General features: G+C 45.2%; 1 protein-coding gene and 3 non-coding genes across 4 annotated transcripts; 3 read left to right on the forward strand and 1 right to left on the reverse strand.

The window, feature by feature from the left end:
* Nucleotides 1–4,559: 4,559 nt before the first annotated feature.
* Nucleotides 4,560–4,985, forward strand: LOC129327679 (uncharacterized). The gene has a single exon (XM_054976432.1). It carries the CDS (start codon nt 4,560–4,562, stop codon nt 4,983–4,985), a length of 426 nt encoding a protein of 141 aa, XP_054832407.1.
* A 6,453-nt stretch (nt 4,986–11,438) lies between these two features.
* On the forward strand, nt 11,439–11,512 carry TRNAN-GUU (transfer RNA asparagine (anticodon GUU)). Its single transcript has one exon. It is a non-coding gene; the product is annotated as a tRNA-Asn (tRNA).
* Nucleotides 11,513–11,534: 22 nt separating this feature from the next.
* TRNAS-GCU (transfer RNA serine (anticodon GCU)) lies at nt 11,535–11,616 on the forward strand. The gene has a single exon. It is a non-coding gene; the product is annotated as a tRNA-Ser (tRNA).
* A 527-nt stretch (nt 11,617–12,143) lies between these two features.
* On the reverse strand, nt 12,144–12,215 carry TRNAM-CAU (transfer RNA methionine (anticodon CAU)). Its single transcript has one exon. It is a non-coding gene; the product is annotated as a tRNA-Met (tRNA).
* Between the last annotated feature and the right edge of the window lie 1,197 nt (nt 12,216–13,412).

Here is a 13,412-nt window from a genome sequence, read left to right on the forward strand (position 1 = left end):
AAATTGCATTCCCGACACATTAAAAAACACATGGCTGGTATCACTTGTAGCTTTGCTCTGAGTAAATGATCTAAAGACATACAAAGGATGACAATGATATAAACCAGGATGTTTGACAAGAAAGTTGCTGCATGATGACAGCCAGGTATTGAGTAAAAACGATTACAGCTCCAGTATAAATGTGATCTTGAACTGACCGACAGGTCAATGAGTGACAGGTGTGTCTCAATCTCCTTTGTTAGCAAATGGGGGAGAGGGAAAGATGAGTGATGTGCATTGTGAGGTGCCAAAGTTTGATTGGATACCAGAGCTGCATCACAGGTGGGGACTCCTGATCCAAGCAGACCATCTGTGAGATGAAGAGCTGATCCCTCACCTGATCATCAGGCGCTATATGATAGCAAGGCTCAGGGCAATTGTGGCACTTTTGGGTGGAAATTAGGGCTGACTTGTCTTGGAGACATTTAAGATGACTGCTGCTCACAGAACACGGAGAAAGACCCAGCTTCCAAAGAGAAGGAAGCAAACAGCATGCAAGAAAAATCAACGCAGGAAGCTCCTGCCAAAGCGAAAGAAGTTGCAGGTAAAGCGAGGGAAGCGACCTTCACCCCCCAATCCAGGTCTCAAGTATTCCTACAATGCATTTGTTTCTAAAGTGTTGCGTCAGCTGAATCGGGACAAAGTGCCCATATCAACCAAGGCCAAGGGAAAGATGATCTCCTTCATCAGAAGGTTCTACAACAACATCTCTGAGCAGGCCAAATGCAGCAAGAAATTCAAGCGCAGTTGCACCATTGGCTCCAAGGAACTACAAAATGCCTTAAAGCGGGTGATGCGCAAGAACGAGGCCATGGAGTTGGTCCGCACCATCCGCAAAGTGTCTCGCCGTCGCCGCAATTAGAACAACATTCCCTCCGTTCTCCTTGGGTTGGCATATGTAAGATCTATAAAGGAGAAAAAAGGGGAGGGGAGGGGAGAAAGAATGATCCAACCTGCAGGAAAGAAGAAAGAGAAAGCCACAACATCAACCTGTACAGTCCTGATGCTGCCTTAAGGATGCTGAGAAATTCTTCACATTTAAAGGAACAACTTTTTCACCTAATCCATCCTTGGTGAACCAAGAGGGGACGTGAGTTGCAGAAGATTGTCGCATCATCAGAAAAACTTTGGGAGAAAAACATCCTCTAATTCTTAGGAATATAATAAAATGGGATCTTACAAGGGTTTTTTTTGCTTTGTTGTGGCTCTCTTTCAAATAAAGTCATATCCTTGAGTTTCTCTAGAAGAAGTTTAGGGATCTTGCTTACATACTTGACTTATACAAGAGTTGTATCATTGGTCCATCTAGCTCAATATTGTCTAATTAGCAACAGCTCTCTGAGTTCTCATAGGGAAAGGTCATTCTAAACACCTGCTACACTTCCATGGATACTGCTCCAGACCCTTCCCACCCTTCCCCCTTGGACCTTCTATATGTAAATCTCATATTCCACTGCTGACTTAAGGCTCCTTCCTGTAGCCTGTTCATCTCAAGATCTTGAGAAAACAAGCAGAGAATAGTGACTTAGGGTGAAATCAACAGCAGCCTGTACATGGGCTTTCTCTGTCGTGGCCCCTACTCTGTGGAATGGCCTGCCCCATGAGGTCCGGAGAGCCCCCATTCTCCTAGCTTTCTACAAATGATACAAAACCAAATTATTCAAAAAGGCTTTTGTATTGTAGGGAGGGGCTCTCAGATGCTTTGCTAATGAGTTAAGGACTATAAACTTCACCACTATATTGCCTCACGCACTACCTGTTTTAAATATGTGCTCCTATGAGCTACTTGTGCTTCATGTGGTCTAATGTCAGCCCTAGAACTGCTTATGTCACATTTCAGCATTTCTCCAACTCTTTATCGGATTCTTACTAATGCTATGTCTTTGTAAAATTGTTTATTTACCCTATGGCACTGTTTATGGAAATGTCCTTGAAATTTACTGTACTAATCTCACACTGCATAATTGATCTTGAGTCTCGGTGAGAAAGGTGGACTATAAATGGCATAAATAAAATAAATAAAAATAAAATTATCTGGCACTAGCCACTCAACTACAGTTTACATTGAACACAAAGTTTAACTCCATGGCTTGGATCCTATGACCTCTCACTTCTCTCTGGCCATTGCAGAGGTTTTCTTCTGCTGTGGTGTTTATTTCCTCTGCCACTAGTATTTCTGCATGTGCAAGACCAATGTTTTTTCAGGGTCCTTGCTTACACAGAAATGTTAGGGATCATGCAAACAAGTGCCAAGTGGAGGAAATTCTCCATAGCAGCCTGAGGGAAGCACAGAGTTTCTGGTCATTCCTAGAGTGGCATGATATTACTTCTGGTCTTTCCCCTAGAAGTTATATAATGCATCACCTGACAGCACCCCCCATGTCCCTCCTCCCCCTGGATTTCCTCTGGTGACTGTGCCTATTGGGAGGATTGTGGTTATCATGTACTCCAATCATGTGCTGAGGTAGCCTCCCAGAGCACATGATCATAGCAACTGATAAGGACTATAGCCACATGTGGGACAATATTTAGTGGTGAGTGGAAATACTATTATTAATACTACTATTCAGTGTGACTTAACTAGGGTTATAGATCCAGAGGAGTTAGCTATGTTAGTCTGTAGTTGCAAAATAGTAGAGGTCAGTAGCACCTTTAAGACTAACCTACTTAATTGTAGTGTAGGCTTTTGAGAACCACGGCTCTGTGGTTTACATGAATGAACCACATTTACGTGGCCCTGCACCCTCTCCCCGCTAACCTCATCACCTATGTATCTCTGGCCATTTTCTTCATGCCCTTCATGCATCTGATGAAGACAGCTGCGGTTCTCGAAAGCTTATGCTGCAATAAAGTTGGATAGTCTTAAAGGTGCTACTGGACTCTTAACTAGGGTTGCCATCTCCATCTTGGACATTTTTGGAGATTTATGGGTGGTGCCTTAGGAGGGTGGAGCTTGAATGGGGAAGGAGTACAATACTAATCAGATGCTGCAGAGTCTGCCCTCTAAAGTCGTCATTTCTTCTAGGGGAATTGTCTTCTGTAATCTGGAGATGTAATTCCAGGAGAACATCAGGCCTCACCAGTAGGCTGGGAACTCCAGATGTAACCAATTTCTATCTCATGACATCCCTATTATGGTTACCAACTTCAGGGTGTTGCCTGCCATTCTACTAGTTGATCTCCAGACTATAGAGACCAGGTTCCATGGAAGAAATGGCCGCTTCAAAGAAGGAAGTTTATGGTCTTTCATCCCTACTGATCTCACTCTACTCCCCAGGCACCACCCTGGGGAGTAGGGTGAGATGCCCCATAAGCAACTTAATTCTCCCCTTTTCATTACCTTATTAAGGATTATATTTCTCCAGAGTTTTATTAGTTGCCTCAAGAGTTATTAGTTGCCTTGAACAGGTCTCTGGACAGGCTTACTAAGTTCTGGCTGATGGCAGAGGATCCCCTGCCATCAGTAGGTGCTTCCTGTCATGGCTCAACTGGCAGGCATGGTCACGCCCCATGATGTCAGCATGTTGTCAGGGACACTCTAGCATTTGGGTAGAACTCTATGATTGAACCATAGAGTTTGCCCAAATGATGCAGCATTCCCAATGATGCACAAGCATCACTTCCAGGAGCATGGGGAGCGAAATCAGCATGATGCCAGTGACATCATTTCATTGCTGGTGACACCAGGCCCCACACCAGTAAGTTTCCTGCTGGTTGCAAGCCTTCAGCTTACAATCCTATCTCTAGAAAGGTAGTATATAAATTTTCTAAATAAATAAATATTTGTTTTTATATGTGGTTTTATACTGTCCATTTTATATTTCAGTGTTCTGTACCATCTGGGATATTTTTAATGTAAAAACAACCCATGTATTTTGTTAATGGTGAAGGGGAGAATATTGGAAGCCCTTTTGCGTCTCCCCTGGGGAGAAGGGTAGAGTATAAACAAACAAACAAAAAAGCAATATAAAAATCTGGGACATTAAACCAAACAAATTGAATAATGTATAGCATTAGGAACAAAGGATGACCTAAAATGTGCAAGTTTACTTTGGGGGAATAATTTTTGGGTTGCTTGAGATAACTCTGAACCTAGGCTGAAACACCTTTTTTGCACAGACATGACGTCAACTGAATTTTTCAAATTAATTGCCATATCAAACTGCATTGGAGTGCGAGAAGTCAAATCCTGGGCACGATGGCCACATTTAAGTTGAAGGAAGTGTTCTCTTTCTTAAGATATGCTAATGACGATGGTGACTTTCAAAGCCTGGTTTTGTGCAATTGTCCTCTGCCAAGAGCCAATGAATTGCAGCAGAGTCAAGCTTCACAACTGGGCAGGAACAGGTCATAGTCAGCCCAGTGTAACAATGGTTCCCTGGCTACAATGAAGGCAGAAGCCACCCAATAGGGACGCTCGCTGTAGTGCCATCATTTGCATGCAACTACCTATAACTGCCCATGACAGCAAAATTCCAGTGACATTCAAAGGCAGGGCCTTGGAGAGAGAAGAGAACAACATGGCTGCCAAGCTCCAAGGCACAAGGAAAACCAGAAGGCCGAAGAAGAAGAAGCCCCAGAAGAAGCATCAACAGGCCAGAAAGAAGGGGAGGAGGCTCCAGCCTAAGAAGCAGAAGAGGCGGCAGGCCAATAAGGTGGGGAGCAGGACGGTGTTGAGCATCTCTTCTCCTCGTCTCTTTGCTGCCAAGATCCTGAGGAACATGCCAAAGGTGCGCATGGAGACCAAGGCCAGGGGGCTGATGAAGACGTTGCTGATGGACGTGTATGATCACATGTCAAAGGAGATGGAGAGCCTGAGCCAAAATAACCAGGAATCCACCGTCAGCCCCACTGATGTGCAAGCATTCTTGAAGGAGGCCATGGCCAAGGAGCTGGCCAAACATTCGGCTGAGCCGGCCAGCAGCGAAGCTGTTGCTGCTGCCTAGAGGAATGTCCCTCCCCTTTCCCCAAGAAGGGAGAGAACCAAGCGTGGCCCCGAGAAAGATCTTTTTAGAGTATTTCTGTCACCTTAGTATATTCTTAGCCCTGGAATCTGCCCTTTGTAATCCTCCAACCTCACTCCCAGCAACCCTTATTGAGGCATAGTCATGTATCTATGGGGGCCTTGAAGGCCCATCCCCATGCTGCCAAGTCTGAACCATCTGGCAGTGGAAGGGAAGCAGCTGCTGGACTACCCAGAGTGGATGTGCTGAGGGACATCCCTCCACGGTACACGGGCAGCAGAAGCTGAGCAGAGAAAGAGAGAAGAAAGATGAAAAATTGCTCCTGCGGTGATTTCTTAAAGGAAAAACAACAGCAGATGTTATCTTGCTCTTCTAATAAATCAGGGTTGTTGGCAGATTTTATTCTTGGATGTTTCTGAGTTGTTTTTGGTTGGTGAAATGGTGTGCGGGTGTTTAGCAATTGCCAATCTAGATATACAAAAGGCTGACTAACAACGAGTGGAATAATCTTAAGCAGGAACCAGATAAACTGACTTTCGGTGTACCTTGAAAGTGCGTTCCCCTGCCCCCAAATAGATTTCCAGCTCTGTTACAGGAAACCTCTGGTGTAGCCCATCTTCCTTCTCCAGAGAAAAATATAGCAATTGCCAATAGTAGCTGCTGTTGTCTTTGGGAACTGCTGCTAATGGTGTGTGCAAGGTGCTGTACAGAATAGATGTATGAATCAGTCATTGCCCAAAGAATTTGCCAAATGTCCAATGAATTTTTAGTATTTAGCTGGCTGTAGAACTGACAACTATGAAAAGGCAAGATCAGCTTTCTAACAAGCTCATATCACACTGTCTTGCTTGGGTGTATCAGCATCCTCTGGACTTTTTTGGGCAGAATGTCACTCTTTGGCAGCACTGTTCACCCCTCCTCCAGTGCTGCTGTAATAATTTTCTTATTGTTCCCTTAAAGCTGCTGCAGCAGCTTCTCTTTCACTTTCTCTTTTGTGTGAAGGAAAAGGAATACACATACACATACATATACACCCTGGAGGAGGAAATGACAGCATCATTATCCTTTCTCATTTCCCTTTCTTCCTCCATTCTGGAAGGTACAAGGGTGTGGTATTTGATGTAATACGTGATTCAGCACACCTTGGACGTTAGGGGGCAATGTACATCTCTCTGTGTGTATGTGTAACTCTCTTGATAGCAAGCTGCTTCTCTTTGTCTAAGGTGGGAATGCTTCCTGACTACTCCTCTGTCTCTTGGTATCTTGGGAGATTCTTGCCTCCTGGCCTTCCAAAGGGGAAGGATTTTTTCTCAGAGCTCCTGCTATGAAGGCCTCATTCACAGACCCACTTGCAGCCCCAATGGCAGACAGCTAGCCATATATATATACATACATACATATATATATATATATATATATATATATATATATATATATATATATATATATATATATATATATATATATATATATAAATTGAAAATTCTGTCTTTTCTACAGTTTGATGGCCTGAGGATTAATTACTGCAGATTGGGGAAAACTTCTGACTAGAGATGGGCACGGACTGCATAATGGACCTAATTTCATCACAAACTTAGCCAGTTCGTCCTTCGCGAACACGTGGCCCGTGGGCGCGTTTTTCTCACGAAACCGCCGAACATTGGGGTTTCTGTCCGTATGCCCGTTGGCCCGTCATGCCAGGATTCCCGCTCAAATGATTTCCTCGGCAGCAGTGTGGAGCCACCTTCCCCGTTTGGAACACACCAATCTTAGCCCAGGAAACCTTGATTGGCAGCTCTGTCAGCCAATCAAGAGCTTGTCAGAGATCACAGCCTTTCTGCATAAAAGACAAAAGCGCGCGAAGAGCTGCTCCATTTTGCTGGCGCGGGGACGCGAGTTAGCTTACCAGCTGCTTGCTGTGGGGAAGGGTTTTTTTTTTTTTGTGAGAGTGCGGCTTGTGTCTGGGGCTTTGGGGCTTCTGGTGCAAGAGAGCTTTCTTTTTTCTCCATTCCTGTTTAATTTTTTTCTCCTCATTTCTATTCTAGAGCACTTTAAAAAAAATCCTTTTACTGCACTATTGGGTTACTCTGATTTCTTTCTGCGTTTTGAGTCCTTGGGTTCTTCTCGGACTTAATCCCCCCTCCCCCCCCCCAAATCTCTTCCTTTTTTCTGGGTTGCCGGTGGATTCTATTGTGCTGTGACGCCACCCCACTCACAGACCCACAGTGGGTGCAAGGCAGCTTTGGGCATTGTCTGCTTGAGTTCTTGCCTTCATTCCCCCACGTTTTTTTTTGGCTGCTGATGAGATGCAAGGGGAGGAAGACTGTTATTAGGCTCTGTGAAACACCTACTCTCTGATGACCAGCAGCACGTTTTGGGGGGCTCTCTCTGCTTCACTCCTTTCTAAAGCCTTTTTAGTGGGTGACTTGGGGGGACATTTCCAGCCTGGCTTTTGAGGTGCAGGGGGAGACTGCTACTGGCCTCTGTGAAACACCTGCTCTCTGGTGACCGGCAGCTCGCTTTGGGGGGGGGGCTCTCTGCTTCACTCCTTTCAAAGCCTTTCACTCCCTAAATAGTGGGTGACTTGGGGGGATATTTCCAGCCTGGCTTTTGAGGTGCAGGGGGAGACTGCTACTGGCCTCTGTGAAACACCCACCCTAGGACCACTGGCAGCACATTGGGGGGGGGGCTCTGTCTGCTTCACTCCTTTCAAAGCCTTTCACTCCCTAAATAGTGGGTGACTTGGGGGGATATTTCCAGCCTGGTTTTTGAGGTGCAGGGGGAGACTGCTACTGGCCTCTGTGAAACACCCACCCTAGAACCCCTGGCAGCAGGTTTTGGGGGGCTCTGTCTGCTTCACTTCTTTCTAAGCCTTTTTCACTCCCTAAATAGTGGTGACTTGGGGGGATATTTCCAGCCTGGCTTTTGAGGTGCAGGGGGCAGACTGCTACTGGCCTCTGTGAAACACCCACCCTAGGACCACTGGCAGCAGGTTTTGGGGGGCTCTGTCTGCTTTGCTTCTTTCTAAGCCTTTTTCACTCCCTAAATAGTGGATTTGTATTTGTATATTGACGAAACAGTGTAAGGCACATGATGACTGAGGTTTACAAACATATATTCTCCTCCTCCCGACGACAAGCCATATCCCTGGCACCTTCTAAGTACCTCTTCTTTTTCTTGATATGATTTGTATGCTGACAAAAGAGTCTAAGGCACATGATGAGCTTCCTTGATGGACTGCATCACGTTCAGTGAAGTGGGTTTTGTTGGTGACCGTCCTGCTCTTGCGAGCGCAAGGGCCCCTCTGAGGGTCAATCCCCAAAGTCCAGTGAGAAGTAGGACAGTGGCCTAGTGACACACCACGTCACTAAGGTGGGACTCATTGTCCACTGCCCAAAGAGGCTCCCTCTGAACAGGGTAGCATAAGTTTCCTTCTCTCAAGGTGTGGAAGACATCCTTTCCATCCCTCCCGTGCCTTCCATTCCAGCAAGGGGCCTTTGAATTGCTACATGATCCTGTTGCGGAGTTGGCTTTCACTCAAGTACATCCATTCATTTCCCATCATGGGGAGTTGGTCTCCCCGCCCCCGGGAAGGGCATCTCTTGTTGATGCAGCCCCATGTAGGTGGGTTTTGTGGGCAGCCACCTCTCCTGGACAGGAGCACAAGTCTCTCTCCTTCCCCCAAGGGTGGGTAAGGGTCAGTCAGAATAGGGGAGGGGAAGTTGTTGTTTGTCTCTTTGTAAAAGTGATAATCGAGGAGCATTACACGAGAACCTTTGGTGGGGAAAGTCGACTGAAGTGAAAATCTGTGGGAAAACCAAGGCCTTTTCTGACTCGAACCGGTTCTCGAACCGGGCCTGGTCTGTTAAAAGTTTGTGGACCGTGGTCCGTGGAAGCCCACAAACCCCGAACCGGCGGTCCGTAGGCAAATGCCGGTCCGTGCCCATCTCTACTTCTGACTAACTAACTCTACTACCACTCTGCTACCAAATGAAATGTAACTACTTTTAAAAGGGTTATGTGGACCCAGATTATAAATTTAAGAAAAGTTTAAGAGTCAATCTGCAATTTTTGTTTTCTTCCTCTAAAATGGCCTCACAGCTATCTGGTGAGAGAAGAAAAAATCCTTGATTGCCCTTCATTGCACTGTCAGGCAAACTAACGAAAGGGAACAAAGGAACTGGCTGAGTGGCATAACAGCCCCTCCCAAACTCCAACATGCACAAAGGCCTTCTTTTTAAACTTTTAACTCGCTGATTTCACCCTGATTTCACCCTCCAACATACAGTTTTTTTAAAAAAGGAAAATAAAAGTTTTCCAGAGAATTATTTTTGGAGTTTTTAAGAATGTCAAAAAGACAGTCTTTATTAGAAATACTAACAGGAGAGAATTTTGGGGGAACAGGACTAGATCAGAAAAAATTGTTTAGAGAATTTTTTTCAACTAAATTGCACGAAAGTGGAAATGTGCATACTCATATTGAATCATTGCTGAATTTCATTGATAAACTGTTTACTGCTGGACAATTACTAGAAGAAAATTTAAAAATTGTCTTGTTCTTAAGCTCACTTTCAGAAAGTTACTCCAGTTTTTTCAGCTCTGTTACTACAAAAGGTGTTACACTGGAGGAAGTTTTGAGTCAGATAAGATCTGAGTACCTCAAACAGAGATCTTTTCGGGAGGAAAGCTGGCAAAGATTGCTCCTCAGAGGGTTTGTTTACCTCCCTGAAGGCTCTGTCAATTTCACCTCCTCTTTGGGGAGGCAAAGAGAAAATAAACCCTCTGAGGAACTATCTTTGGGGGCTCCAGAGAGGTGAAACTGACGGAGCCTTCTGATCTGTCTTTTAAAACTCGGCTTCCCAGCTAACACTGCATCTCCCTTCACTTGAGCATCCTTGTGTAATTTGTCTCATGTAGAGAGATTCTGAGAAAATGGGTATATTTGAATAAGGTGCAATTTAACAAGGTGCATTCTGCACCTGGGTAACAAAAATGCAAAACTTGTATACTGGATTGGAGATACAGTTTTGAATATCAGTGTGTGTGTGGATGGGAATCTAAATATAAGCAGTCAGTGTGATGCAGCAGCAAAAAAGGCAAATGCAATCTTGGGGTGTATCGACAAAGGCATAACATCCAAATCGCAGGATGTCATTGTCCCACTATATACCATGTTGGTTAGGCCTCAACTTGAGTATTGTGTGCAGTTCTGAGGAGGCCTCACTTCAGAAGGGACATAGACAAATTGGTACGGTTGCAGAGCTGAGAGATAAGAATGATCAGGGGCCTAGAGACCAAGCCCCACAAGGAAAGACTGAGGGACTTGGGAATGTTCAGTTCGGAAGAGAGGAGGTTGAGGGGAGATACGATTACTCTCTAAGTATTTAAAAGGCAGTCATTTAGGATAGGGAAAGGAACTGTTCCTGTTGGAAACAGAAGATAGGACTTGCGATAATGGGTTTAAATTACAGGCGGGAAGGTACCAGCTGGATATTAGGAAAAACTTCCTCATATTAAGAGTAATTCAGCAGTGGAATCAGCTGCCTAAGGATGTGATAGGTTCCCCCTCATTGGCAGTCTTCAAGGAGTGGCTGGACAAATACTTGTTGGAGATGCTTTAAGCTGTTCTTGCATTGAGCAGGGGGTTGGGCTAGATAGTCTGGAAGGCCCCTTTCAACTCTGTGATTCTGTGAGGGGGCCAAGTGGTGATGTCAATGGACTGATAATCCATTGTGCAGTGGACATAAGTTCTGTCACAGTTACAGACAGCTTTATTTTTCCTATGTATATCCCAAGGATTGCCCTGGATCTTCCAAAAAGGAGTTGTGTGATGGTGTAGGTAAACAGGTCCGCTGTAAGCAGAGCAGTGCTTACAGAGTGTCTATGTCCTTTTCTGTAAACACCAAGCTACCCTCCCCATTCCAGAACTACTGCAGCATATTCTTATGAGATCATTTTTTTCTCTTCAAGAATTACCAAAGCGATATTTTCTGCATGCTGAGTGAGCCCCTGAGTATGGAGACTCCCCCATAGGGCAGGGGCATCCCAGATAGCATAGGGGCCAAGATGGTCCCTGAGTTGACCTTTTAAACTCTTCCATCTGCTTCCCACCTTTTTGCATTTTCTAATCCATTATTTTCTATTATTTCCCTTTTTGCATCATGAATGCAACCCATTGTTTTAAATTAAAAACTGCCCTGAGTGAACAGACAAAAAAGCAGCACATGGCTATAATAATTAAATAAATGAAAATTAGTGAGTTAAACATGTGCTGAAACGTCTCCTGTTACAACTGGTGGAACTTAAAATGGCTTAATTTGGGTTCGATTGTTCCTTTGGGGCACTCTCACTTTCCTGCCTTTGTCCTTTGTTTCTCAGCCAAGCTCAGCCTTCTGGGAACCTGGCAAGGCCTATCTACACCATCCTAGCAGGCAGGTCTCTGTGGCGCAATCGGTCAGCGCGTCCGGCTGTTAACCGGAAGGATGGTGGTTCGAGCCCACCCAGGGACGTCTGTGGAGTGGCTAAACCCTTGACGAGGTGGCTGAGTGGTGAAGGCGATGGACTGCTAATCCATTGTGCTCTGCACGCGTGGGTTTGAATCCCACCCTTGTCGGCCCCTTTTTACCATAGGCCAGGGAGGAGGCTTTGCCTCACTGACAGCTCCTGAGTTGGCAAAGGGAACAAAAGAGGCAAAGCAGGACTGGAACACAGGTTGCAAGACTGGCATCTCTGGTGATACCTCTACTCCAGTGGCACAGGTACTGACGGTTTCTTGTGCTGACATACCTTTTTTTGGAAGGAGCCTTGGAAATATTAGTCCAGGGAGGCGGGAGAGAGAAGGAGTCCATGAAGTTAGTCTCTGCCAGCAGAATGCAGGGGTGGGTCCTGCATGGCCCACTGGCGTTTACTGGGACAGCATAGCAGGCTGTGAAGTTTGGTCCTCTTGTGGGCAGGAAACAGGACATCATGTTTCCTATATCTTTAGGAAAAACAATTGAGAGTGAGAAAAAGGGCCATTTTCCAGCTCCCTGCGACTCAGCTATCTGCTGTGCTTCAGTGCCTGCATTCCTTAGGAAAAGTGTGGGATGGTAAGGCAGGGAGGGAAAATTCCAAGGGCAGGAATGTAAAAGCGCAGGTGCTTAGCAGAGGATGGTTTCGATCCATCGACCTCTGGGTTATGGGCCCAGCACGCTTCCGCTGCGCCACTCTGCTGGCTGGTTGATGTGCCTTAGTGTGATTCCTGAAAACCTAGTCATTCCTGTCCGTGCTTAGCTTCTGGAAAGTTGTTTGAGGGAATGTATGAGGAATGATAGAGGTCCTCAACTGAGTGTATAATGTGTCATCCTGCAAGGGCAGCTGGCTGGTGCTGGGATGTTGCTTGCTGGTTGCCAGGTGATGGGTTCTGCACCTGTTACCGATAGATTTGTTATTTTCTATGTGTATTCCAAGGTTTACCTACATCTTCCAGATAGAGGGATTGGGGTGTGTGTGTTTGTAAATAAATAGCTCCTCATTAAGCACAGAAGTGTCTGTCTGTGCTGTTCTTACAACGCACTAATTGCCTAATTGAATGAGACATTGCCCACAGTTTTATGTTTGGGTATTTCTAACTGGACCATCTGACTGTATAGACACATGATCATTTCTGCCTTCCCCTTTGTGCCTATGTCCTCTCTGCCTCCCAGTTTTCATCGAGGCAGGTCTTTACAGACATCTGTACAGTTGCAACCTACTACCTTTGCATGTGCAGAATGTTAACTGGGATGGTCTTTTTTGGAGCATGCATTTGCTGTCTTTTGTCTCTTAGCTGTTCATGCATTTCTGAAGGCAAACCACATGGTGGTGCCCTTTACTTCTGGTCTTATTTTGCTTATCCCTGTGTGTGTTGGGTGGGAGGGGCTGGTTTTGTAATTTCATTTTTAAATTATGGGTGTAAGAATGCTCACATGCATTCATCTGATTTGGAATGAATAAAAGTCATCTTGCAGCCATGCGAGGATCCCTGCAAAAAGAAGAATCTAATTTTAAAGTATGTATGGGGTGGAATCCCAATAAGGATGATAAGGGAATACAAAGAGTGTTCCAGATGCAACTGTAATAGCAGGCAACTTTTGCACCCTAACTCAGTCCGTATATAGTAGGGGTTTGCAAAACGAAACAAGCTGGAAGTACATCTGGCATTTGCTGTTAACGTTTTGTTAAAGTGGCTTTCAGAACAGTGAACCAAATGGGGAAGTCAAAAGTATGTGCGTTTTATTTTGGTTCTTATTGCACGGCAGCGGCAGCATTAGGTAGCAGGCACAAGGCTGGCATGGTAGCATCTTATTCTCCTTAATGGCATTCCCCAATTGGACCCCTCATGTTAGACTACATAATTATCTCCATTGGTAGGGATGCACACGAGTCCCT

Source organism: Eublepharis macularius, chromosome 4, assembly GCF_028583425.1.
Source record: "Eublepharis macularius isolate TG4126 chromosome 4, MPM_Emac_v1.0, whole genome shotgun sequence".
In the NCBI taxonomy this organism is placed as follows: Eukaryota; Metazoa; Chordata; class Lepidosauria; order Squamata; family Eublepharidae; genus Eublepharis; species Eublepharis macularius.